Here is a 25,823-nt window from a genome sequence, read left to right as displayed (position 1 = left end):
AAGACCCAGTGGTGATGCATATGCAGGGTTGAACCTATTGTCCTCACATAAAAACTAAAGTCGACCGATAGAAACGAAATCACTAAGATTTTAGTTGAAATGCTGGATTTTTTTTCCTTTTTTCTGTGTTTTTTATGAACTGATTGTTTTAAAATTCCTGTGTTCCAAAAGGATCTAAGCCAACACGTGGACGAATCTTGTCATCGTACCACTAAAATCCTACGACGTTCACATCCTCCCATCCCACTATCCCAGGCCCCAGCTCCTACTCGGCAGCACTCGGGGCCGCCGCCGCAGGTCCGGCGACTCCGGCCCGCGCTCGGTGTCGGCGGCAGCGGTGGCGGTGGCGGCGGCGGCGGGCCGTTTCTTGGGAGTTGTTTCACTTGCACCTACAACTGCATAACAACCCTTGGGAGTTGAGATCGGAGCTCATCAACCGAATCAGTTTCCCCAATGGCCCACGAGGCAGGCGCGGCGCTCCTCGAGACGCGGCCGCCCTCGGCGGCGGAAGGCTCATCACATTGGTGCTGGTGCTGGTGCTGGTGCTGGCAGGGCCTCGCCGGGGCCGAGGCGAAGCGGCTGGCGCGCCTCGCCGGGCCGATGGTCGCCAGCTGCTTCCTGCAGAACGCCGTCAACGTGGTGTCCCTCATGTTCGTCGGCCACCTCGGCGAGCTTCATCTCGCCGGGGCCTCCCTCGCCATCTCCGTCACCAGCGCCACCGGCTTGAACATCATCGTACGCACGCACGCACGCCAGCCATTATTATTCTGACTGACTGATTTACTGTTTGCCTCGCCTATAATTCGCATCTCCTCTGTCGCTCGCCGCAGACCGGCATGGCGTTTGCGCTGGACACGCTGTGCGGCCAGGCGTTCGGCGCGCGGCAGTACCACCTCCTGGGCGTGTACAAGCAGCGCGCGATGCTGGTGATCGGGCTGGCCTGCGTCCCCTTCGCGCTCGTCTGGGCGAACGCCGGCCGGATCCTCGTGTTCCTCCGCCAGGACCCCGCCGTCGCGGCGGAGGCCGGCGCCTACGCGCGGTGGCTCATCCCGTCGATCGCGCTGTACGTGCCGCTGCAGTGCCACGTGCGGTTCCTGCAGACGCAGAGCCTCGTCCTGCCCGTCATGGCGAGCTCGGGCGCCACGGCGCTCTGCCACCTCGCCGTGTGCTGGGCGCTGGTGCACAGGGCCGGCATGGGGAGCAAGGGCGCCGCGCTGAGCAACGCCGTCTCCTATGGCCTCAACCTGGCGATCCTGGCCCTGTACGTCAGGCTGTCGAGCGCCTGCGGGCGGACATGGAACGGCTTCTCCGTGGAGGGGTTTAAGGAGCTGCGTCAGTTCGCCAATCTTGCCGTGCCGTCTGCGTTTATGATATGGTAATTAATCTTCCTGTCCATGACACGCTTGATGATCAATCAACTGGTGCACCACTTGAGATATAAACAATGTGTCTGTCCATTCTTTGATGCGCAGCGTGGAGTTTTGGGCTTTTGAAATCATTGTCCTGCTGTCTGGTCTCCTGCCGAATCCTCAGCTGGAGACTTCAGTGCTGTCAATTTGGTATGATCACACTCACACGTCAAGATTCAGAAAAAAGACACACTCTGAATCTCTGATAGTCCGATGTCTGATCTAGCTAACCAAGAAGTGTTCAATTCTGCAGCCTTAACACTTCGATTCTGCTGTTCATGGTACCACTGGGTCTCAGTTATTCTGTTAGGTGACTTGCTGCCTGTCTTAATACAGTTATTTACCACCCCTATAATGATCCTTTGATGAGCCAATTGTCTCTTCTTTCTCCATGCAGCACCCGTGTTTCGAACGAACTTGGTGCCGGGCAGCCTCAGGCTGCAAAGTTGGCTATGAGGGTAGTCATGTGCTTGGCATTATCTTCAGGATTCCTTCTGACCATGGCCATGATCCTGCTACGCAGTGTTTGGGGACACATGTATAGCAACGAGAAGGAAGTTGTGGCATACATTGCTAAAATGATGCCGGTTCTTGCAATATCTTTCTTCATAGATGGCATTCATGGCTCTCTCTCAGGTGGACAACCAGATATTATATACATACATACTGAATGCATGAGTAATTTCATTTGGGGAATCAGAATAACAATCTTGTGTATTTCAACACCATTTTCAGGTGTGCTCACAGGCTGTGGCAAGCAAAAAATCGGTGCAATCACTAATCTGGGCGCATTCTACTTGGCAGGCATCCCCATGGCCGTGCTGCTTGCCTTTGTCTTCCATATGAATGGAATGGTATGTTTCATTGTATCTAGGATTCTTTCTGCAACATCTCATCTTCAAACTTAGCACTCAGAAATTAAAAGAATGACCTCCTTTAGCATAATCCCTAGTTATCATCTGTCATATACATAATTGCTATAGCAATGGTACTTTTATTCTTCATGGCACATGCTGCAGGAATCTTAGTTGACTGTGTATTGTGTATCGAAATCGAAATGACTTATAAACCAGAAAACAAAAAACTGTCGCTGGAAACAGGTAGGTCTCGTCGAGGACTACAATGACCATAGTAAAGTTTCTCATCCGCTTTTTAATCTCATTACAAACTCACAGATAAGCAACTGTTTTAATTTGTTTGGAACCATGGGAAATACTATCTTTCACGGTTTTAATTTTGAAACTTGTGACACATCTTAGATATTTCTTAATTCGAGCTGTTAAAAGAAAATATAATATCATATTGGTTCAAAGAATATGTGACAGATAATAAGTGTTCTATACTCCCTCTGTATAGATTTTGAAGTCATTTTGGATATGGTTCTGGTCAAACATTAGGAATTTAAATCATCGATAACTTTTAAATTGTTGAGTTTGTAAGTATAAAAATTATATAAATAGATTTGTGTTAAAAAATACTTTCATAAAAGTATACATATATTATTTTTTTCTAAATATTTTTATAAAAATAAAAAGTCAAAGTTATGTTTTGGAGACCATGTCGCTGTCCTGAACGACTTATAAATTCTATATGAAGGGAGCATGTATCTAAGTGTTTCACTCAGTTCGTCCCAAAATATAATGCTTGCACAAGTCGCTTTCAATAGTCTAACAGTATAATATTTTAACTCAAAGTTCCTAATCTTTGACTAGCAATTAGTCTAACAAATAAATGTATATGATACAAAAGTGGTTAAATTGAATTTAATTTTGGATGCGCATTCTAATGATCAAACTTTTGTTGCCATGAACAATATATTGTAATTCTAACAGGGCCTTTGGCTCGGCATGGTTGTCTGCGGTAGCCTCACCAAGGTGCTCTTGTTTGCATCTGTTGCATGGTTCATAGACTGGAACAAGGAAGTAAGTTGAGTGCACCAATCAATCTATCAGGAGGCTTCTCTAGACTAGCCAAGATGACATGCGTTCCTGTTTCAAATTTCAGGCAGTGAAGGCAAAAGATAGGGTGTTCAGCTCATCTCTGCCAGTGACATGAAACTTGAAGCACTGTATGGTAAGTTATTGGAGTCAACTGCAAGGCCTAATTTGAATGATGGCAAAAGTTATATTGCTTTTGTAGTAACCATGAAACCATGGCGACTGTTTTCTATTGACACTTTTTTAGGTTTCTTTGTAGGACTGTCTACACTAGCTTTAATATACATCCTCTTACATGTCTCAGCTTTTGTGGGTTAAGCCATAGAGATGTGATCTCACGCTAGGTTGTTACAAACGGTTTACAGCTGTGGCGACAATATTCTGAGTCTTATGGCTTAGTAAATATGACATAGTTTTTTACTGAACTCCAAGCAAATCTTTGTTTGTCTTTAGAAGAACTTACTAGCTCCGGTTCTAGGCGCAAACTATAGCACCATAATTAAGGACAGACAAAAAATGCAACTTGCATGTTGTTGTTTGGAGATGATGGTCATGCAAGTGTTTGTAAACCACACGGAAGGATATTTATCAGTAGATTGGTTTTTAATAGTACTGTTCTATTCTACAAACTATTGTTTGTTTTCCTCAGTATCATGGGCTGTGGTGGTTTAGGTGCGTTTGAATTGAGGGAGGTGGTTTAGGTATTGAACTTGGAGCCTCTCCAGTTCGGCGATTGTTGTCCCCTCTGCACGAAGTCATAGCTCTACTCTGGTTGATACTTGATAGGGATGTGAAAGACAATATTATACATCCATAACTCACCACCTTCATCATTCACGACTCCATTCACGACTCCACTGGTTAGGCTGGCACCCGCAAAGGTCTTAGGCAAGGCGGTTGCTAGTTTCATTCTCGTTTCTGCTTTTGGTTGGGTGCTAGTATTGCAGTGGGTTTCGCAGTGAGATGCATGTCATCCTGCTAGAAATTAAGAAGCAAACCAACTTTGTTTGCAACATCTGTTTTTCAGATTGGCCTTATGATTGATCGGTAAGAATATATATAACTGTGTGTACTTGTTGACACCGTTTTTGGACATGTACCCAGGATCGGTAGAGTGTAGATCGGCAAGATAGGGTGACAGTGACTGGTCTACAGGGGAGTTGCCGATGAGGGTGGTTGCCGATGAAGGGACAACTGAATTTGACTAAGTCCATGGGTGGTGACGCGTTCATGCCGATGGTCAGCGTTAGCTTTTACCGGTGGCTACGATGAGGAGTCTGCTGATGATTCGGAAGGAGAACCTGAAGGTTGCCGAATGGTCCATGGTGGTGTCCCAGTTTGTCACAGGAGGATAGTTTTATGTTTTCCTTAGTTATTTAAATCGTTTTGTATACGGATTCTGTTTAATTTGGAATTCGAGTCCTAGTCGTGTCTGATTGTAGCTCTTTGAGCAGGGTATAAATGTAGACCCTGGGGCCTTGTAATGAGGAATCTATCAATCAATCAAACACAAGTTTTTACTCATATTCCAGCATCTACTTTTTCGACGACTTCGTCATATTTTTTTTTCATTACGAGTTCTTAGGAGTTCGTCGACTTAAGCTCGGCGTATTCTCGAGTTCCGCGTGAATACCTCTTGGCCGTGGCATCCGGGCGCATCGCTGTTGTCGGGACCAAAGTATTCGAGTTATCACCTTTGCCGATAGTAAGGTCAAATCGGCTGGCACGCCTTAACGTTTGAATCGGGTATTAGCCCTTTGTGTTTGCAGATCCATTTTTGCATCAAAACATCTTTTGGCACGCCCGGTGGGACCCTATTCAAGATCAAGATCAAGATCAACATGTCGACTACCGAGTTCGACTTGGAGAATGTCATCCCCGTGACGGAAGCCAATCTCAAGGATGAGCAGAAGCAAGCCATCGCGAAAGCCATGGAGGATTACAAGCAGCAATGTTTGAAGGCCTTCAGCATAAACAGGAGTGGCGAAGTGATCTAGAAGGAAGCACTGCCGATGCCTCGGCAGGTTACTTTTGAAGCCAATCCTGGTAAACTTCAAGACATGGTTGATAGTGCTATTAACCGTGCCTTAATCAATCAAGCTGGTGTGCTGTCCAATACGGTTTTCAATGCCATGGCTAGAACTTTCAAAGAAGGACAATTGCCACCAAATTATGTTGGTCCTTCTCATCATCAGCCGGGATCACCAGTTGTCACAGCTCCATCGGTTGCTACAGCCGTTGCGGGCGCAGAAACTACTGTTCCTCCAAGCACATTAGGAGTCACTAACGCGTAATCTACGCCGATGACAACCAATCCATCGACTTCAGATGGGCAGATCAAGCTTGCTACAGATCTATTGGCATCGGTGATGTCGGGATCGGTCCCTCCTCCTAACTGGTGGGGTTATGGTATGCCTCCAGAGTTGACGTTGAAGACACCTAGCGTATCTCAGACAGCTGATGTGAGAGGCAAGGCTCCTATGACATCGGCACCTCCAAATATGCCGATGAATCAGAGTCCCCAGTATACTACGACTACTACTACAAGGCCTTACACTGGGAATTCTCAAGCTCCAATGTTCCAGATACCTAATGCATCGACAGATTCAATGCCGACGCAATAGAGGTTTATGACTCAGTCAGGGTATGTCAATTCAATGATGATGCCCAATTACCAAACATCGGCAGGGTCTATGCCGATGAATGCTGATAGTGGATGGCCTGGGCAGCAAGTCTTTCCACAAATGCCCCAACAGAATCATCAGGCTACAGGGTGTCAACAAGGCCAGATCTACCCTGGGTTCCAGAATCAAGGGTTGCCCAACTAGCCGATGAATCTTGGTCAACAGTTTGGTGGTCAGACAATTAACCCCATGTTCCATGCAGATCGTGCGCCTCAACGACATGTGGAAGTGTATCAGCAGGCGCCAGATCCACAACCACCCCATCGGCAAGATGTCGATGCTTATTGGGCCGATAAGATTGCTGAAGTAATGAGAGACCAATTTGGGATAAAATCCAAAGTCAACACTTACTCTTATCGGACACCGTATCCTCCCGCATATGATTTGATTCCACTGCCAAATCGGTACAAAGTACCAGATTTCACTAAGTTTTCTGGACAGGATGACACATCAACCATGGAACATGTCAACAGGTTTATCATCCAATGTGGAGAAGCTGCTAACAGGGACGAGTTGAGGGTTCGCTTGTTCTCGTCATCATTGTCTGGATCGGCATTTACTTGGTTTATATCATTACCTCCTAATTCAGTGATTACTTGGGCCGATCTAGAGAAGCAGTTCCACAAGTACTTCTTTTTTGGAGTTCATGAGAAGAAGATTACCGATTTGGTCAGATTGAAACAGCGTAATGATGAATCGGTTGAAAGTTTTGTGCAGAGGTTGCGAGAGGTCAAGAATAAATGCTATAGTCTGGTTTTAGATGATCGGCAGCTAGCCGATTTGGCTTCCCAGGGTTTGTTGCCACATATCAGGGACAAATATGCTTCTCAAGAGTTCGAGAGCCTGAGTCACTTGGTCCAGAGGATTTCCGACCAGGATATTAAGCCCTTTGAACCTAAGAGGGCTTGGAACAAAAAGGTGTCATTTGTTGATGAGGCAGCAAGCTTAGATTCTGATGAAGAACCAGTCATCGGCTTGGCAGAGTGGATAAAGAAAAAGAAGCCGATGTCTTGTCCTTTTGGGCATAAAGAGCCAGAGAAGTTCGCATTTGACATCACCAAAGCCGATAGGATATTTGACTTTCTACTTCAGGAAGGCCAGATCAAGTTGTCGCCCAATCATGTGATTCCGTCGGCTGAGGAGTTAAAGAAGATGAAAACTGCAAGTGGCATAATGCAACCTCTCACAGCACCAATGAGTGCAAAGTTTTTAGACAACAGCTGCAATCGGCTATAGAATCTGGGAGGATCAAATTTAACAGCTCCAAAACTCAGAAGCCGATGAAGATTGATCAACATCCTTTCCCAGCAAACATGCTGGATGCTATGGGAAAGGCCAAGGTCTTGACATCGGAAGCAGCTGAAAGAAGTGCATCGGTGGATCCTCAGCATCAGATCACTACTGCCGATGCAAAAGGAAAAGGCTTGATCCAGGAGGGAACTAACTCAGGAAGGCCTCCCTGATCTGGTATTATGATAACTCATAGAAGGCCTCGGGAGACTTGGCAGCAACGTGAGGATCGGTATCGGCGCCAGCAAGAGGACTATCATCGGGAAGAAGAAAGATGCCGACAGGAGTGGAATCGGCACAAGGATCACTGGAATTGCCCATTCTTTATCCATTGCTGGGAGTAGAACATCAAGTTACCTACTGTTAGGGATTGCCCTGAGTGCAATGGTTATGATCGATATGACAGATCCGACCGGCGCTATCACAATGATGATCGGCGATTTAATGGGCCGATTAGGGGGAGAGCGTCGGTTCATGATCGGCTAGGGGCAGGCTCAGTGTGCACGATAGACTTGGTTATCGTGTTGAATATTTTCCCAGGAACCAGGCAGAGCTTGAGGAGATGGCTAATGCACGGGTTCCTGATGAGTTCATATTTTGCAGGGACGCTAACACTCATCGGATGGAGTCAAGGGAATATCGTCGTCCCATCGGCGAGGCAATCACCACTTCCCTCGTGGTGTCCGGAGGGATTGACTAAAACACAGAAAAGGAGACTGCAGCGCGAAAGACGAGAAGAGCTGAGCAAGGGCGAGAACTCTGGCCAATCTGGGGATCAGCAACAATCAGATCCTAAGGGGAAAGGGCCATCGGCAGATGTTAACATGGTATTTATGTTGCCGATGGAATTCCTTGCGCCGTCCAGCGATGATGAGGAGTTGGAGTTTTCCGACCAGATAGCTCAATTGGCTCTGGATCCGATGACAGCCATCTTTGAAAAGCCTGCCGACAATGAAAGGCAGCATCTTAAGGCTCTGTTTGTCAAAGGGAGAGTTGATGGTCAGCCAATGATCAAGATATTAATTGATGGTGGAGCCGCTATCAACATCATGCCGTACGCAGTATATCGGAAGCTTGGAAAAGGGGATCAAGATTTGACCAAGACCGATATGATGTTAAAGGACTTCGAGGGAAACATGTCTCCGGTTAAGGGGGCAATATGTGTTGAGTTGACCATCGGCAGCAAAACCTTGCCGACAACTTTCTTCGTGATCAGTGGAAAGGGTGCCTATAATCTGTTGCTAGGGAGAGATTGGATTCATACCAATTGTTGCATCGCGTCTACAATGCACCAATGCTTGGTTCAGTGGGTAGGTGACAAGATTGAGATTGTCCCGGGAGATTTTTCTTATGTCATTGCATCGGCAGAAGCAGATACCTATGAGAGAACTAGGTGTATATCAGGAGAAGTCTGGGAGAAGGAGTTCCTCAAAGTTGCCGATTATGAAATTCCACCGATCCAAGCAGTCGGTTCTGATGAAGGTTTTTAATGGATAGGTTCGCCGATGATGGAAAATTAGGCCAGGGATTCACATCGGCCGATGATTTGGTAGAAGTAGATATAGGTAGTGGTGATAATGTCACACCCGGTTTTAAGGAACAAAACCAGGCTAGCTATATGTGTGCCCAGAAAGTCCACACATACAACAACAGAAAGGAACAGTATCAGAAACAATGTTATATAGCGAAAACATACTTATAATTAACACTTACATCAGAGTATCGCGGAACGATAACTAATCTTCAGGCTCAATCTTCACAGGGACGGTTGACTGGGGGTAACATATGCCTAGCACTTCTTGTATTCTGAGAACATCCTTAATGATTCCATCACTCTTCTGATCAACTCTTACTAGTAAACTGGAGTGGTGGGAAATAGCAAGAGTGAGCACATATCGTACTCAACAAGTATAACCAGGGGTTCATGAGGGTCAAAAAGCTGACACTGGTTTGACTGCAATTAGCTTTTAATGGTGGATAGCATGTTCATAATTAAGTAGCAAATGTCAAGGTAGCATAAATAATCCATTAATCACATGATCAAGTGTAAGCATAATTAATTCATAGCATAAACAATAATCAAATGAACATAACAACTTAATAAGCTCATCGTCGGCGCAGCAAGAACCCCCAAGGCCGCTCATAACCGTGAGCACGGCTAGTATACTAGTTTTAACACTCTGCAGAGGTTGTACATCTTTACCCATGAGTCATGATTTACCCTTTCGCCCGAGGTGATCAGCCTCTTAACCCACTTCCAAGGAAGGTCGGCAGGGATCACTATGAAGCCTTTCAAAAGTTCGTCTAACATGTTAGGGCCGCAAGGTTTCCTTTGCGAGCAGATATAGATACCCCCCTTCCGAATGGCACAATGACGCGCAGCCTATACACATAGGGACAGGGGCTCGCACTATACCCGTGTCGGTTCAGCCCCTCCGCCCTTTCGGGTAACCTCTAACAAGCTAGAAAAGGTCTTCATACTGAGCTAAAGCCAGAGCCATTATAGCCCTCATGGTTGCACTGTTGTCCCGGTGATCACTTACAGACAAGATCTCATACAGTTATTTGTCATTCTTTTATGTTCATTGCATAGCTATTAATCATCTTACAAGATCATGGATCATATCAGGCACTAGCACATCTACAACAAATGCATATCAAGTAGGTAGCAAGGAATCCAGGTAACAATCATCTATGATTTTGCTAAGGTCGACAAGGTGATAGCATGCATATGATATATATGTGTAGTTATAAGTGAATAGGTAACAAGGATGATCCCAAGTTATACTTGCCTTAAAGACTTGCTCAATTCTCACACCATCAGCTTTTGGTCATCATCTTCTAATCTTCCACGTCCACGGACAGTTCTTGTCTATTCGTATCAAGCACCACACATAGGCAAACATACAAGCAACAAATAGAACACTAAGAACAATACACCATACAAGACAAAAGAGCATACTAAAAGAGAATCAACGCTACAAGATCACTACAAACACCGAAACGGAACCAATCGTTAAAAGAAATGATTAACGATACTTTTATACTATAAAAGAGAAGCTTAAACATTTAATTTATTTAAGTAAATAAAATAATGTAAAAGTTATTAATTCAGATTAATGTGAACATATTTAATTTCAAAAGTCAAGTTAAAACTATTTTATTTATAAATATTTAGATTTCTTTTATGTCAATTCAACACTAATATGTAAATACAAACTGACATATGAGAGCATCTAAAATCTAATCGAATTTAACATACATGTTTGGACTGAATAAAGAAAGCATAAATAAAATGAGAGCAACTAAATGAAATCATCATGTGTTGAGGTTTATCCAAGCAGATCATATTTCCAAGGACATTAATGTTGGTATTGTTCATATTAATATTCTTTATTAAGTCCAAGCTTATATACCTGCATCACTTTCAATTGAAGATATTAAATAAATATTAATTATATTACATCTAGATTGAATTTATATGAATCATAACTAAGAAACCTATAATTTAATAAATACATATACATATTTAAGTTAACAAGTAATTATAAAAAGATCGAACATAAACCTAAATTACTTTTAATTAATTAGAAAGGACACTAAACAAACATTAATCAAATTAATTATATTCATAAACATGAGACATGGGAAATAAGTTTGCTAGTATGTCGCTTTAGTTGCCTTGATCACAAAGCAATAAACACGAAATTACAACTCTACGTCACTTTTAATTATAAAGTTAGTTACCTATATTAATTAATTAATTTAATAAACAACTATTTATAGAAAAGCATGTGACATGAAAAACATTGGCACTATTATGTAAAGCACATCGACGAATCTAACGCAACCTGAACCATTTAAATAGGACGTAAAACGAATGAGCAGTGAAGATTACGAACCGGTGGCACTTCTGTAAATACGTGCATCTTCTTCCTTGCTCCATGTGCATCTGGACGTGGCCTCCATGGCCTCTGCTCTGCAGCAACTCGCACAGGGAAAGAGGAGGGGCTCAGGGAGGGTCCAACCTGGCCATCCGGCAGCGGCACGCGGTCATGTGGAGGGGTGCTGGGCCCTTGGTGACCAAGGACAATGGCCCTGCTCGGCCTGCACTCAGGCAGCAGCCATTGCGGCACCTGCCCTGCGCAGGGGCGCACGGCCAGAGAACCGGAGAGGCGGCACGGTGGAGTGGGGCCATGGTCCACGGGCGGCGGTGCTGGTCCGAGGAAAGGCAACAGCAGCCGGAGATGAAGGAGCGAAGGACGCCGGCCATCCATGGAGGGCTCACCGGAACTGAGGAAGATGAAGAGGACGACGGTGAGAGGTGACGTTCTCACGAAACGAATTGGGTAACGGTGCAGAAAAGATCGACACGAACCTTGTCATGGTCTTGGAATCTGTGGAGGAGGCCGAGGATGGCCGAAAAAGCTCGCCGAAGAGTTCGCCGGAAGTTCGTCGGAGCTTTAGGTTCGAAACTTCGGCTTTAGATCTAGGACGATAGGAGTGGCGGCTCGCGAAACGGGGCGTATTTCTGGATTCAGCGCGTCGAGGGCTACGCCGGCATATATATAGTGTTAGGGTTTTGGGTTGATGGAAAAACGAGATATTTTATTATTTTCGGAATTAATTAATTTCGTGAATAAAAATAATTCCAGAAAGTCCAGAATTGATATTTAAGGTCCGAAAAATACTCCGAAAGCTCCAAAAATTATGAGAAAATTCTTAGAGATATTTTAGAACATGAGGAACCCAAGTAAAGTATTTAGAGCTCATAAAAGATATCTAGAAGTATCTAAAAATTAGATTATGCTCACAGAAAAGTGGAACGAGTTTTAGGAAAATGCTGAAATAATTTTCGGTAACTCTTTAGAGATTGATTGACGGGTGAGGAACTGAAAGGAGTGATTTTGGGTTACACAGAAAAGATTTTGGGAAACTCGAAAAAGCATAGGCTGGAAAACAAAGAATAAAGATGTGCCGAACAAGGAGAAAATTTATTTTTTTTATATCTTCATGAGCACTCAAATACAAAACTAAATCAATTTTCATCTATTTTAAAAGGAGCAGATTTTAGGGTGTTACAATTCTATCCCACTTAACAGGAATCTCGTCCCGAGATTCGAAGAGACTGGAGATAATGATAAAGGTGATCATCTAGGTTACTTTGAGACTTTTGGACGAGATGATTTAGGGATTAATGATTAACAAAAGTTGACAAAGATATTAAAGATTGGCTCTCAAGATTAATTAGGATTTATGACATGAGATCAAAGGATTGAAGATCAGCATAAGTGAAAAAGAAAGATCAACGAAGGTTAGAAAGACAAACAAAGGTTGATCACCGCGTCTTTGCCTTATGAAGTTTAAAGTAAAGGAGCGAAGATCAATTAGAGATAATATAAAAGATAAAGATACATCTTATAGTGCTCAGACTTTCTTAATTCAAGATTTATGAAGTTTATGATAAAAGATTAGAAATTAGCAAGGATTGATATGGAGAATGAAGAATGATTTTTCAAGGTTATTTTGAGCTCTATGATAAGAGGTGATAAGATGACTGTAAACTGACAAGGGTTAACTAGAAAAATAGTGATCGATCATAAGGAATCCAAAGATCGATGATAAGAAAACTAGACGGGGAGGATGAAGTTGACCTTTAGATCATTATATCATAAGGTAAACAATCAAGGGGCAAAGACTAACAAAAAAAGTATAAGAAGATGAAGATTGATGAAAAAAAATAAAGATTGATATACAAGAAGAATAAGATTAATCATTAGGTCATGTCTTGAAACTTGAGATACTTAAATGACGGTAGCGGATGCTACCCCACTTAACAAGATTGAGCTACTTCTCAACACGATACCTTGCGGGCCTCCTTCAAAACATAAAAACAGAGACGACACACAAGCAACACACCAAACAAGACAAGCACACAACACACATCGATACTACACGTGTTTCTTCAATAATGGTGGTCATTCCTAAAGGGCAGATTAGAGATGATAAAAGGTCATCGAATTTTTAATAGAGCAAGTTTTGAAAAGTTAAGTAAAACAAGTAAATAAAGGCCAAGGTGATAAACAGAATCAGCTCAAAGGAAGCTATTCAAGGAGGGGATACAATATGACAAGGATTGAGAAATAATCAAACTCAAAGAGCCAAGGGATAATAAAATAGTTTTATAGCAAATTAGACTTTTCTAACCGACCAGTGCTACCTAGGCATACGTCCTACAGTCAACACTGCTCTGATACCACTCTGTCACACCCGGTTTTAAGGAACAAAACCAGGCTAGCTATATGTGTGCCCAGAAAGTCCACACATACAACAACAGAAAGGAACAGTATCAGAAACAATGTTATATAGCGAAAACATACTTATAATTAACACTTACATCAGAGTATCGCGGAACGATAACTAATCTTCAGGCTCAATCTTCACAGGGACGGTTGACTGGGGGTAACATATGCCTAGCACTTCTTGTATTCTGAGAACATCCTTAATGATTCCATCACTCTTCTGATCAACTCTTACTAGTAAACTGGAGTGGTGGGAAATAGCAAGAGTGAGCACATATCGTACTCAACAAGTATAACCAGGGGTTCATGAGGGTCAAAAAGCTGACACTGGTTTGACTGCAATTAGCTTTTAATGGTGGATAGCATGTTCATAATTAAGTAGCAAATGTCAAGGTAGCATAAATAATCCATTAATCACATGATCAAGTGTAAGCATAATTAATTCATAGCATAAACAATAATCAAATGAACATAACAACTTAATAAGCTCATCGTCGGCGCAGCAAGAACCCCCAAGGCCGCTCATAACCGTGAGCACGGCTAGTATACTAGTTTTAACACTCTGCAGAGGTTGTACATCTTTACCCATGAGTCATGATTTACCCTTTCGCCCGAGGTGATCAGCCTCTTAACCCACTTCCAAGGAAGGTCGGCAGGGATCACTATGAAGCCTTTCAAAAGTTCGTCTAACATGTTAGGGCCGCAAGGTTTCCTTTGCGAGCAGATATAGATACCCCCCTTCCGAATGGCACAATGACGCGCAGCCTATACACATAGGGACAGGGGCTCGCACTATACCCGTGTCGGTTCAGCCCCTCCGCCCTTTCGGGTAACCTCTAACAAGCTAGAAAAGGTCTTCATACTGAGCTAAAGCCAGAGCCATTATAGCCCTCATGGTTGCACTGTTGTCCCGGTGATCACTTACAGACAAGATCTCATACAGTTATTTGTCATTCTTTTATGTTCATTGCATAGCTATTAATCATCTTACAAGATCATGGATCATATCAGGCACTAGCACATCTACAACAAATGCATATCAAGTAGGTAGCAAGGAATCCAGGTAACAATCATCTATGATTTTGCTAAGGTCGACAAGGTGATAGCATGCATATGATATATATGTGTAGTTATAAGTGAATAGGTAACAAGGATGATCCCAAGTTATACTTGCCTTAAAGACTTGCTCAATTCTCACACCATCAGCTTTTGGTCATCATCTTCTAATCTTCCACGTCCACGGACAGTTCTTGTCTATTCGTATCAAGCACCACACATAGGCAAACATACAAGCAACAAATAGAACACTAAGAACAATACACCATACAAGACAAAAGAGCATACTAAAAGAGAATCAACGCTACAAGATCACTACAAACACCGAAACGGAACCAATCGTTAAAAGAAATGATTAACGATACTTTTATACTATAAAAGAGAAGCTTAAACATTTAATTTATTTAAGTAAATAAAATAATGTAAAAGTTATTAATTCAGATTAATGTGAACATATTTAATTTCAAAAGTCAAGTTAAAGCTATTTTATTTATAAATATTTAGATTTCTTTTATGTCAATTCAACACTAATATGTAAATACAAACTGACATATGAGAGCATCTAAAATCTAATCGAATTTAACATACATGTTTGGACTGAATAAAGAAAGCATAAATAAAATGAGAGCAACTAAATGAAATCATCATGTGTTGAGGTTTATCCAAGCAGATCATATTTCCAAGGACATTAATGTTGGTATTGTTCATATTAATATTCTTTATTAAGTCCAAGCTTATATACCTGCATCACTTTCAATTGAAGATATTAAATAAATATTAATTATATTACATCTAGATTGAATTTATATGAATCATAACTAAGAAACCTATAATTTAATAAATACATATACATATTTAAGTTAACAAGTAATTATAAAAAGATCGAACATAAACCTAAATTACTTTTAATTAATTAGAAAGGACACTAAACAAACATTAATCAAATTAATTATATTCATAAACATGAGACATGGGAAATAAGTTTGCTAGTATGTCGCTTTAGTTGCCTTGATCACAAAGCAATAAACACGAAATTACAACTCTACATCACTTTTAATTATAAAGTTAGTTACCTATATTAATTAATTAATTTAATAAACAACTATTTATAGAAAAGCATGTGACATGAAAAACATTGGCACTATTATGTAAAGCACATCGACGAATCTAACGCAACCTGAACCATTTAAATAGGACGTAAAACGAATGAGCAGTGAAGATTACGAACCGGTGGCACTTCTGTAAATACGTGCATCTTCTTCCTTGCTCCATGTGCATCTGGACGTGGCCTCCATGGCCTCTGCTCTGCAGCAACTCGCACAGGGAAAGAGGAGGGGCTCAGGGAGGGTCCAACCTGGCCATCCGGCAGCGGCACGCGGTCATGTGGAGGGGTGCTGGGCCCTTGGTGACCAAGGACAATGGCCCTGCTCGGCCTGCACTCAGGCAGCAGCCATTGCGGCACCTGCCCTGCGCAGGGGCGCACGGCCAGGGAACCGGAGAGGCGGCACGGTGGAGTGGGGCCATGGTCCACGGGCGGCGGTGCTGGTCCGAGGAAAGGCAACAGCAGCCGGAGATGAAGGAGCGAAGGACGCCGGCCATCCATGGAGGGCTCACCGGAACTGAGGAAGATGAAGAGGACGACGGTGAGAGGTGACGTTCTCACGAAACGAATTGGGTAACGGTGCAGAAAAGATCGACACGAACCTTGTCATGGTCTTGGAATCTGTGGAGGAGGCCGAGGATGGCCGAAAAAGCTCGCCGAAGAGTTCGCCGGAAGTTCGTCGGAGCTTTAGGTTCGAAACTTCGGCTTTAGATCTAGGACGATAGGAGTGGCGGCTCGCGAAACGGGGCGTATTTCTGGATTCAGCGCGTCGAGGGCTACGCCGGCATATATATAGTGTTAGGGTTTTGGGTTGATGGAAAAACGAGATATTTTATTATTTTCGGAATTAATTAATTTCGTGAATAAAAATAATTCCAGAAAGTCCAGAATTGATATTTAAGGTCCGAAAAATACTCCGAAAGCTCCAAAAATTATGAGAAAATTCTTAGAGATATTTTAGAACATGAGGAACCCAAGTAAAGTATTTAGAGCTCATAAAAGATATCTAGAAGTATCTAAAAATTAGATTATGCTCACAGAAAAGTGGAACGAGTTTTAGGAAAATGCTGAAATAATTTTCGGTAACTCTTTAGAGATTGATTGACGGGTGAGGAACTGAAAGGAGTGATTTTGGGTTACACAGAAAAGATTTTGGGAAACTCGAAAAAGCATAGGCTGGAAAACAAAGAATAAAGATGTGCCGAACAAGGAGAAAATTTATTTTTTTTTATATCTTCATGAGCACTCAAATACAAAACTAAATCAATTTTCATCTATTTTAAAAGGAGCAGATTTTAGGGTGTTACAGATAAGCCTAGACCTACTTTTATTAGTGCTAAATTACATTCTGAGTGTAAGCAACAGTTAACCGATTTGTTAAAAGAATATAAAGATTGCTTTGCTTGGGATTATACTGAGATGCCTGATTTAGACCGATCAATTGTTGAACATCGGTTACCCATTAAGTCTGGATTTCAGCCACATCAACAGCCAGCTCGCCGATGTAATCCTAATATTCTTCCTGACATCAAGGCCGAAATAACTAAACTTATCGAGGCTAAATTTATTCGGCAGTGTCGGTATGCCGAGTGGATCTCCAATGTTATTCCAGTCTACAAGAAAAATGGGTTTGCATTGATTTTAGGAATCTCAATAAAGCTGCGCTGATGGATGGCTACCCAATGCCAGTTGCCGATCTGCTAGTTGATGCCGCGGCTGGGCATCGGATTATCAGCTTTATGGATGGCAATGCGGGATACAATCAAATATTCATGACTGAAGAGGATATTCCAAAGACTGCATTTAGATGTACTGGTCATGTTGGGTTGTTTGAATGGATAGTCATGACCTTTGGCTTGAAAAATGCTGATGCTACTTATCAGAGGGCTATGAATTTTATATTTCATGAGTTCATCGGTAAGCTGGTGGAAATTTATATTGATGATGTGGTAGTTAAGTCTGGAGACTTCACAAAGCATCTTGCCAATTTGCGAAAGGTGTTAGAATGCACAAGGAAGCATGGTTTAAAGATGAATCCCAATAAGTGTGTATTTGGTGTATCGGCAAGACAATTCCTTGGTTTCATGGTGCATCAAAGGGGATTGAAATTAGTTGGAGATCCATTGATGCTATCAACAAAATAGTTGCTCCTACCAACAAGACTGAGCTCCAATCCTTGATCGGCAAGGTAAATTTTATCAGGAGGTTTATATCTAATTTGTCTGGTAAAATTCGTGCTTTCAGTCCTTTACTTAAGTTGAAACCGATCAAGAATTCGTTTGGGGGAAAGAACAACAGTTGGACTTAGATGAAATCAAGAATTATTTGGTAAATCCTCCGGTTCTGATTCCACCTCAGCAAGAAAAGCCCTTCAGATTATATTTGTCTACCGAAGGGATGGTCATCGGTTCGGCTTTAATTCAATAATTTGAAGGGAAGGAACGTGTGATTTACTATTTAAGCAGGAGATTGCTTGATGCTGAGACCAGGTATTCGGCCATTGAAAAGTTATATTTGTGTCTTTATTTCTCATGTATTAAGTTGAGACACTATTTGTTATCGGCTGAGTGCACTGTCATATGCAAAGATGATGTGGTCCGATATATGCTGTCTATGCCGATTATGAGTGGCAGAATCGGTAAATGGATTTTGGCACTGTCGGAATTTGATTTGCGTTATGAATCGGCTAAGGCGGTTAAGGGGCAGATTATGGCCGATTTTGTAGCTCAACATTGCGGTACAGTGGAGACTTTGAAAATTGTACCTTGGACGCTCTTCTTTGACGGATCCACGTGTGATCGGGGGGCAGGAATCGGCATAGTGTTAATTTCCCCTCGGGGAAGGAAGTATGAGTTTTTTTTGCCGATTGTTGCCACGTCAACAAATAATCAAGCTGAGTATCAAGCTTTGATAAAGGGGTTGGAATTACTAAGGGAAGTTCATGCTGATGCTGTTGAAATCTTCGAAGATTCTATGCTGGTTATAAATCAATTGGCTGGAAGCTATGAATGCCGAAGCGAAGTCCTCATAACTTATCACGAAAGGAGTATGCAACTATTAAAGGAATTCAAGGATTTCCGATTAGAGCATGTTCGTCGGTTGCATAATGAAGAGGCCAATCGGTTAGCTCAGCATGCCTCGAGATATCAGCCCATGATAAATGCAGTGTCGGCAATCAGTGCCGATGATTGGAGAAAAGAAATCATTGATTACTTAAAGGATCCATCCAAGAAAGTTGAGAGACGTGTTCGGTTTTAAGCTACCAAGTATGTGCTCCTTAAAGATGAGTTATATTACCGAACTATTGATGAGATTCTTCTCAGGTGCTTAGGTGATGATGAGGCTAGAAGTTTAATGGGAGAGATCTATGAGGGAGTGTGTGGAGCACATCAGTCGGCATTTAAGATGAAGTGGATGATCAGAAGAAATGAGTATTATTGGCCGACTATACTTGAGGATTGCTTTAAGTATTTCAAAGGGTGTCAAGGATGTCAGAAGTTTGGTAATGTTCAAAGGGCACCCGCATCGGCCATGAATCCCATTATTAAACCTTGGCCGTTCCGAGGATGGGCTATCGACTTGATCGGCCAGATTTATCCACCATCCAGCAAAGGACATAAGTTTATCTTGGTTGCCACCAATTATTTCACCAAATGGGTTGAAGCTATTCCTTTAAAGAAAGTTACATCGGCCAATATGATCTATTTTGTGAAAGAGCATATTATTTACCGATTTGGGATTCCTCAAACAATTACTACCGATCAGGGTACTATGTTCACATCAGGGGAGTTTGATGAATTTGCAATCGGTATGGGAATTAAAGTATTAAACTCTTCTCCTTATTATGCTCAAGCTAATGGGCAGGCCGAGGCATCTAACAAAGGAATTATCAAGCTTATTAAGTGGAAGATTGAAGAAAATCCTAGGAGGTGGCACATGTTGTTAAATGAAGCTTTATGGTCGTATCGGATGGCTTGTCATGGATCGACCAAGGTTTCACCTTATCAGTTGGTGTATGGGCATGATGCGGTTTTACCTTGGGAAATTAAAACTGGGTCTAGGCGACTATCTTTTCAAGATCAATTGGCTGCCGATGATTATGCTACTTTGATGATAGACGAGTTGGATGATCTAGCAGGACATCGGCTAAGGGCTCTGATGAGTATAGAAGAGAATAAGAAGTGAGTTGCCAGATGGTATGACAAGAAGGTAAAAGCCAAAGAGTTTGCCGATGGAGACTTAGTATGGAAACTAATCTTACCGATTGAGACTAAAAGTTCAAAATTTGGGAAGTGGTCTCCCAATTGGGAGGGTCCCTATCGGATAAATTGATCTGCTCCTGGCAATGCTTATATCATAGAAACTCTTGAAGGAGTTGAATTTCCCAGAGCGTTGAACGGCAAGTATTTAAAGAGATATTACCCCAGCATATGGCTTGATGCATAAGAGTTTAAAGTGTCGATAACATTCCTATCGGCTAGATCAAAGTGTGACTGGGGCTAAACTCAATGTTTTTAAAAGGTGCCAATAACAGTCCTATCGGCTAGACCTAAATATCAGGAGGATTGGAAAGAAGAGAGCGGAGTATGTTGCTGATGAAGAGTTTACATGTTCAACAGCGCCTGGATCATTGATATGGCGCGCAGGCGGATCTGGTTGACTTCTTCTATCTCCTTCATGTCATCATCGGCAGAGCCCTCCACCGGCTTCAGCTTCTTCTTCATCTACAGTGCTGTGCGGGCTTGGACATTTCGCTCTTGCTCAAGAAGCTTGATCATTTCAGGCAGCTAGCTTTCTTCTTGTTGGGCTTGGGACAAGGCCTCTTCTACCTGTTTGAGTTATGCCAACAGGGCTTCCCTTCTCGCCGATAGATCAGAAATCTTTTGCTTCAATACGTCTCCTGAGGATGTCAGAATACCGATGCTCTTGTGCTTCTCATCGGCAAGGAGCTTTACTTTCATCATTTCCTCAGAGAGCTGAGCGTGAGCAGCTCTATCGGCAAGACGCTGGGCAGCCTTTTGGTATTGCAGCTGATGGCTCTCTAGGTGTGCAACTTGAAAAAGGATTTCTTCGGCATCGGCGGAGATTTGGCCTCTGAGGGTCTTGAACAAGGCCTTGGTCGGATCGGAATCATCAACCAATTGGGCTATGTCTTGATGAAGGAGGGCCAATAATTCTTCTAACTTCGCCCTGATTTCTGCCGATGTGATTCCAACTGCTCGAGAAAAACTTGCCTCCTCGCCTTCATCTTCAGAGATGTCGATGGCAAAGGAGAACAAACTGTCAGGAGAGTCCTGTTCCTAAAAAGGAAATGAAATAAGTTATTCTATGGTCAAGTATTGATAAATAATATAAATAGAGATTGGATAACTTACTTGTTTCAGGGCAATCTCTCGCCTCTAACTATATGATGCCGATGGAACCACGGGCTGATCGGCTGGGGTTGCCGATGGGACTATGTCAGCTGAAAGATTAACAGAAGTAATTATAAGACGGGAAAAGTAGGTTCATCGGCAATGATTTCATAGAAAGTATGTTACCTTGAGGGGGAGCAGTACTTGTTTGGATGGAGGAGACTACCGATGCTATGATTGAACTTGCTGGATCGGCAGTTTGCTCGTGCACGTCAGCCGATGTGTCTTCTGGCTGAGGTTCCTCTAGCTGGGGTTCTTCTGCGTGAGGTTCTTCTTGTGGCTGAGGAGAAGGTATCTGCTGTGTCTGAGCTTCTGGGGAAGAAGGAGAAGATTCCACCGGGATCGGTGATTTTGGAGGAGGAGAAGGCACTGCTGTTCTCTGGCGCTTTGCCTGGGTTCTGGTACTCTTGGAGCTTTTCCTCTTTGGTTGGCTGGACTGGGGGGCATCGGCAGTCACACCTCTGGTTTTTGCCATGTGCCAGTTTGCTGATACCACAATGAAAATTTGTGAGTACAAGTATAACAGATGTAAGAATGGAATCGGTATGGGTAAAAGAATTTTAAAATTTTTACCTTGAAGGCTTGTGCTAAAGTAGAGGCAGCTACCGATGAAGATGCTTTCGTCCGCTTGGTGGTGACCTTCTTGAGGCGTACACCCCGATGCATTATAGCGGCCAGCGATGGAGAGTTGTTGCCGATCAAAGAAATCGGACCCGATGGAAGAAGCTCAATCGGCTTACCACTCCTGCTAACCGATGGGGGTGTGTTATCAACCTGTAATATAACATAGAAAGTGAGTTACTGATGGAAGTAAAAGTGAAAGGATTGAAACATCAGTTTAGAAATACTTACAGTGTTGTCGGGGACTTTGTACTGCGGGTCGATCATGCCACGGTACGTGAGAGCCGATTTGCAGAACAAATGCTCTTTCCATTCTTCCCACCATTGTTTGTATGCCTGAGTAATGAAGAGGGCCGGGATCCAATCTGATAGGTCGGCATCTGTGTCGGCATTTGGTGATAGTTGAGCTATTCTGGTCCACTCAAGAAGACTAGTGATGGTTTCCCTGGGCTTTATCACATCGGCATAACAGAGTGCAATCGGCAGCTGACCGAAAGCTAGTTGACGGGCTAATGCCGATGGGTTGTAGAATTCATAGGTCTCGTTGGAGGCTTTCCCACTACCAAAGAAGTTTACTGGTATAGCTCTTGGAGTGATGAGTGCCATCATCACATTGTGATCTTTATTGAGAGCGTCGTCGAAGGGATGAAAGGTCAGAGGAAATCTTGTGTCTGGATCTTCATAAGGCATCCATGCTCGCTATTCTTTGGTCAAACCCTCATAAAGAGTCTGAAAGAATCGGCTGACTTGATCTCTGTTGCCTCCAGTACCAGGCAAGACTATGACGGCTTCGCCATAGTTTAAGGGAGGACGGGTTGCCGATTCTTCTTCATCTAGCTCATGATCCTCTGCTATATCCTGGGGAAACGCTGTGCAAAAAGGTCGAATTCCAGTCGCTTATGCATATGGAGGCTAAGCCACATGTTGATAAACCACCAAGGCCCCCCTAAGTTGCCGATGGATTCACCGAGCAGAAGTTTCTTGGCTACTTGGTGGAGAAGATGATAGGCAGAGCCAAGCAGGTATCGGCCGAGTGGAAATCGGCCACCATTAGCTAATCTTTCTGCTGCCAATAGGTAGACAGAGGTTGGTCCTGCCGATCGACCACAGAATACGAATTTGTCCAGCCACATGTTCAGGAAGGTGGTTTGTTCCTTTATGTTGACAGGCCCTGTTCTATGGTACTTCTGAATGTACCCAGACCAGCCGCCGATAGAGCGGGTTTCCACTTTAGCACTAGGTGTGGTGTCAAATATGTGACTACTATTGGCAGTGGATACATCTAAGCCGGTGAGCATGAGCACATCGGCAAGAGTGGGAGAAGCAGGGCCGTGGCCGAAAACGAAAGCATTAAGTGTGTCTGACCAGAAATATGATGCAGCAATCAGTAGTGATTCATTCCTATGCATATCGGCAAGGGACAACCTGATGCATTGATCCAGTTTTCGCTCACCCCACTGAACTTCGTTTGAATGGCTGACTCTCAAGAACCAATCCTTCCATCCCTTGGTAGGACTGGGCCAGGAACGGAAGGCATCTTTCCACAGATCTAGAGAAAAATTTTCGGCTCTAAAGGGGATTCTGTTTGTCTCTGCGTTGATCAGATCGGTAGGATCTGGGTTCCCTAGCGGGCCGAGACATTGGAGGTGTTGTTGATCGGTAGGGATGACGATTCTATTGGACAGATCCTAATAGTTTTTGGGGGTAAAAAGAAGAGCAAAAGAAAGAAAGAAAAAAAGTATTCAGTAAGATGAACTGCGGATGAACAGGAGTGCGGTGAAAATATAGGAGAGAAGTAGAACTGACCTCAGGCACGGTGAAGTTGATGGCCATTTTCTCGCAGGGAAGAAGATCGAAAACTCGAGGGTTGTTGGAGGAAGTTCTTGCTAGGATTCTTGGAGTCCTCGAACGGTGCCGCCGCCAAGGAAGTGGATGTTGGGGCTGTAGAATGATGCAATGGAGAAGGAATACCCGAGAAGGAACTATTTATAGGACAAAACGGGCAAATCTGACTTATCTCTTCGCCGTATCCGTGAAATCTGAGGGTACTCAGGTGGATATGGTAACTGTTCGCACGGTAATCAAGGGATTGCGCAGGTGATTTGACAGGAAGCGGTCATAATCTAGAGATATTTCACTGTGCGGGATTTCCTGGTCGGTCCATCGGCAGCTCCCTCTAACGGTAATATTGCCGATGGGCGAATATGGTGGAGATGTCCAATTCGGGAGGTTGAAGAATTCGAGGAATCTGCGGAAGAATCGGGCCAGAGTTGTTCGGCTTTAACGGTCGGTTACCAGATTGAGAGGATTAATTGCGGAAAGGCATTATTACTGCAGAGAATTTCGGAGCATTAATGATTTTATACTCCCAAATTGGAGGGCATGTGTTGACACCGTTTTTGGACATGTACCCAGGATCGGTAGAGTGTAGATCGACAAGATAGGGTGACAGTGACTGGTCTGCAGGGGAGTTGCCGATGAGGGTGGTTGCCGATGAAGGGACAGCTGAATGTGACTAAGTCCATGGGTGGTGACGCGTTCATGCCAATGGTCAGCGTTAGCTTTTACCGGTGGCTACGATGAGGAGTCTGCTGATGATTCGGAAGGAGAACCTGAAGGTTGCCGATTGGTCCATGGTGGTGTCCCAGTTTGTCACAGGAGGATAGTTTTATGTTTTCCTTAGTTATTTAAATCGTTTTGTATACGGATTCTGTTTAATTTGGAATTCGAGTCCTAGTCGTGTCTGATTGTAGCTCTTTGAGCAGGGTATAAATGTAGACCCTGGGGCCTTGTAATGAGGAATCTATCAATCAATCAAACACAAGTTTTTACTCATATTCCAGCATCTACTTTTTCGACGACTTCATCATATTTTCTTTTCATTACGAGTTCTTAGGAGTTCGTCGACTTAAGCTCGGCGTATTATCGAGTTCCGCGTGAATACCTCTTGGCCGTGGCATCCGGGCGCATCGCTGTTGTCGGGACCAAAGTATTCGAGTTATCACCTTTGCCGATAGTAATGTCAAATCGGCTGGCACGCCTTAACGTTTGAATCGGGTATTAGCCCTTTGTGTTTGTAGATCCACTTTTGCATCAACAGTACTGTAAATCTGTAGGGTGAAATTTGTAGTCATCATATAGTTTTAAAAACTAAGAAGATGAAATGGGTCATCATTATTACCTCAAAATCACCTGTTTCTCAGTTTGGAGATATTCTTTCTCGAGGTATTTGACGAGGGTTTGGATTGCTTAGACGTCCCACAGATGTTTTGAAAGTTCAATTTTATTAAATGGGGGGAAAAATCACTCAATGACTAGTTCTATTTATTTTAAAACTCTGGAATATTTGTGATCGGAAAGGGAAAACTATCGTTCCTAGCCACGTCAAGTCAACCCTATCAATTGTGGACTCCTAGCACGTATGTGGACGTGGGGATTTGGCAACATATATCACTGGCTTGCGTATTGACCACGCCCATCAGTCGCGTCCACAAAGAAAACAGTAGTCATTATTGTCATACGAACATGGTCAACACACGATATGTGTAAAGGCTTGGCACCGATAAAGTTTAACTCATATCACATCAAATATCAAATATTTGGATACATGTATGGAGTAATAAAATTAAAAACACAGTTAATGAGTAATTTGTAAGATAAATCTTTTAAACCTAATTAATCCATGATTAGATACTAATTGTCAAATAAAACAAAAATGCTAAAGTACATGTTAAACTTTAACATCCCCAACCAAACACCCTCTAAGTCATTGGTCACTTATAACCCAAGTCGTTGGTCCAAGAAAGGTACGTCCCTCCATCGGTTCATTTCGATGCTTGCCTTCCTGGCTGAACAGAAAAATCAACCACGTCCACAAAGCATGCCAGGCAGACCAACCGGGTTTGTTATGCTTCACACCACAAAACCATTTATAAAGAGGTCTTCTTTTTTTCATCCGCAGAGGAACTTCATCTAAAAATGATCTCCCATACGAGCCGCTGATATTTT

At 43.0% G+C, this 25,823-nt stretch overlaps 3 protein-coding genes across 5 annotated transcripts in view; 1 reads left to right on the top strand and 2 right to left on the bottom strand.

Annotated features, from left to right (window-relative positions):
- The window catches only part of LOC8085149 (cysteine-rich and transmembrane domain-containing protein A), a 45,588-nt gene that overhangs the window by 5,879 nt on the left and 13,886 nt on the right, over positions 1 to 25,823 (bottom strand). The gene's annotated exons all lie outside the window — the stretch shown is intronic.
- Positions 362 to 24,464, top strand: LOC8085148 (protein DETOXIFICATION 16). 3 transcript variants are annotated; one of them, XM_021465282.1, is made up of 9 exons: positions 362 to 735; positions 831 to 1,375; positions 1,473 to 1,559; positions 1,663 to 1,719; positions 1,807 to 2,045; positions 2,145 to 2,263; positions 3,242 to 3,331; positions 3,414 to 3,482; positions 3,594 to 3,924. In XM_021465282.1, exons 1-8 carry the CDS (start codon positions 454 to 456, stop codon positions 3,462 to 3,464), a joined length of 1,470 nt encoding a protein of 489 aa, XP_021320957.1. In that variant the 5' UTR covers positions 362 to 453; the 3' UTR covers positions 3,465 to 3,482; positions 3,594 to 3,924. The 3 variants fall into 3 exon arrangements, with proteins under 3 accessions (XP_021320957.1, XP_021320955.1, XP_021320956.1); XM_021465280.1 differs by lacking the exon at positions 3,594 to 3,924 and adding an exon at positions 24,231 to 24,464 and having other exon boundaries at positions 1,807 to 2,263; XM_021465281.1 differs by lacking the exon at positions 3,594 to 3,924 and adding an exon at positions 4,451 to 4,487 and having other exon boundaries at positions 1,807 to 2,263.
- LOC110437090 lies at positions 13,696 to 16,522 on the bottom strand. Its single transcript, XM_021465283.1, has 4 exons — positions 16,383 to 16,522; positions 15,907 to 16,297; positions 14,797 to 14,876; positions 13,696 to 13,864 (listed from the first exon to the last, which is right to left on the bottom strand). Exons 1-3 carry the CDS (start codon positions 16,388 to 16,390, stop codon positions 14,817 to 14,819), a joined length of 459 nt encoding a protein of 152 aa, XP_021320958.1. The 5' UTR covers positions 16,391 to 16,522; the 3' UTR covers positions 13,696 to 13,864; positions 14,797 to 14,816.

This window comes from Sorghum bicolor, chromosome 7 (genome assembly GCF_000003195.3).
Source record: "Sorghum bicolor cultivar BTx623 chromosome 7, Sorghum_bicolor_NCBIv3, whole genome shotgun sequence".
NCBI classification, from domain to species: Eukaryota; Viridiplantae; Streptophyta; class Magnoliopsida; order Poales; family Poaceae; genus Sorghum; species Sorghum bicolor.
This window is presented reverse-complemented; position numbering and strand designations above follow the sequence as displayed.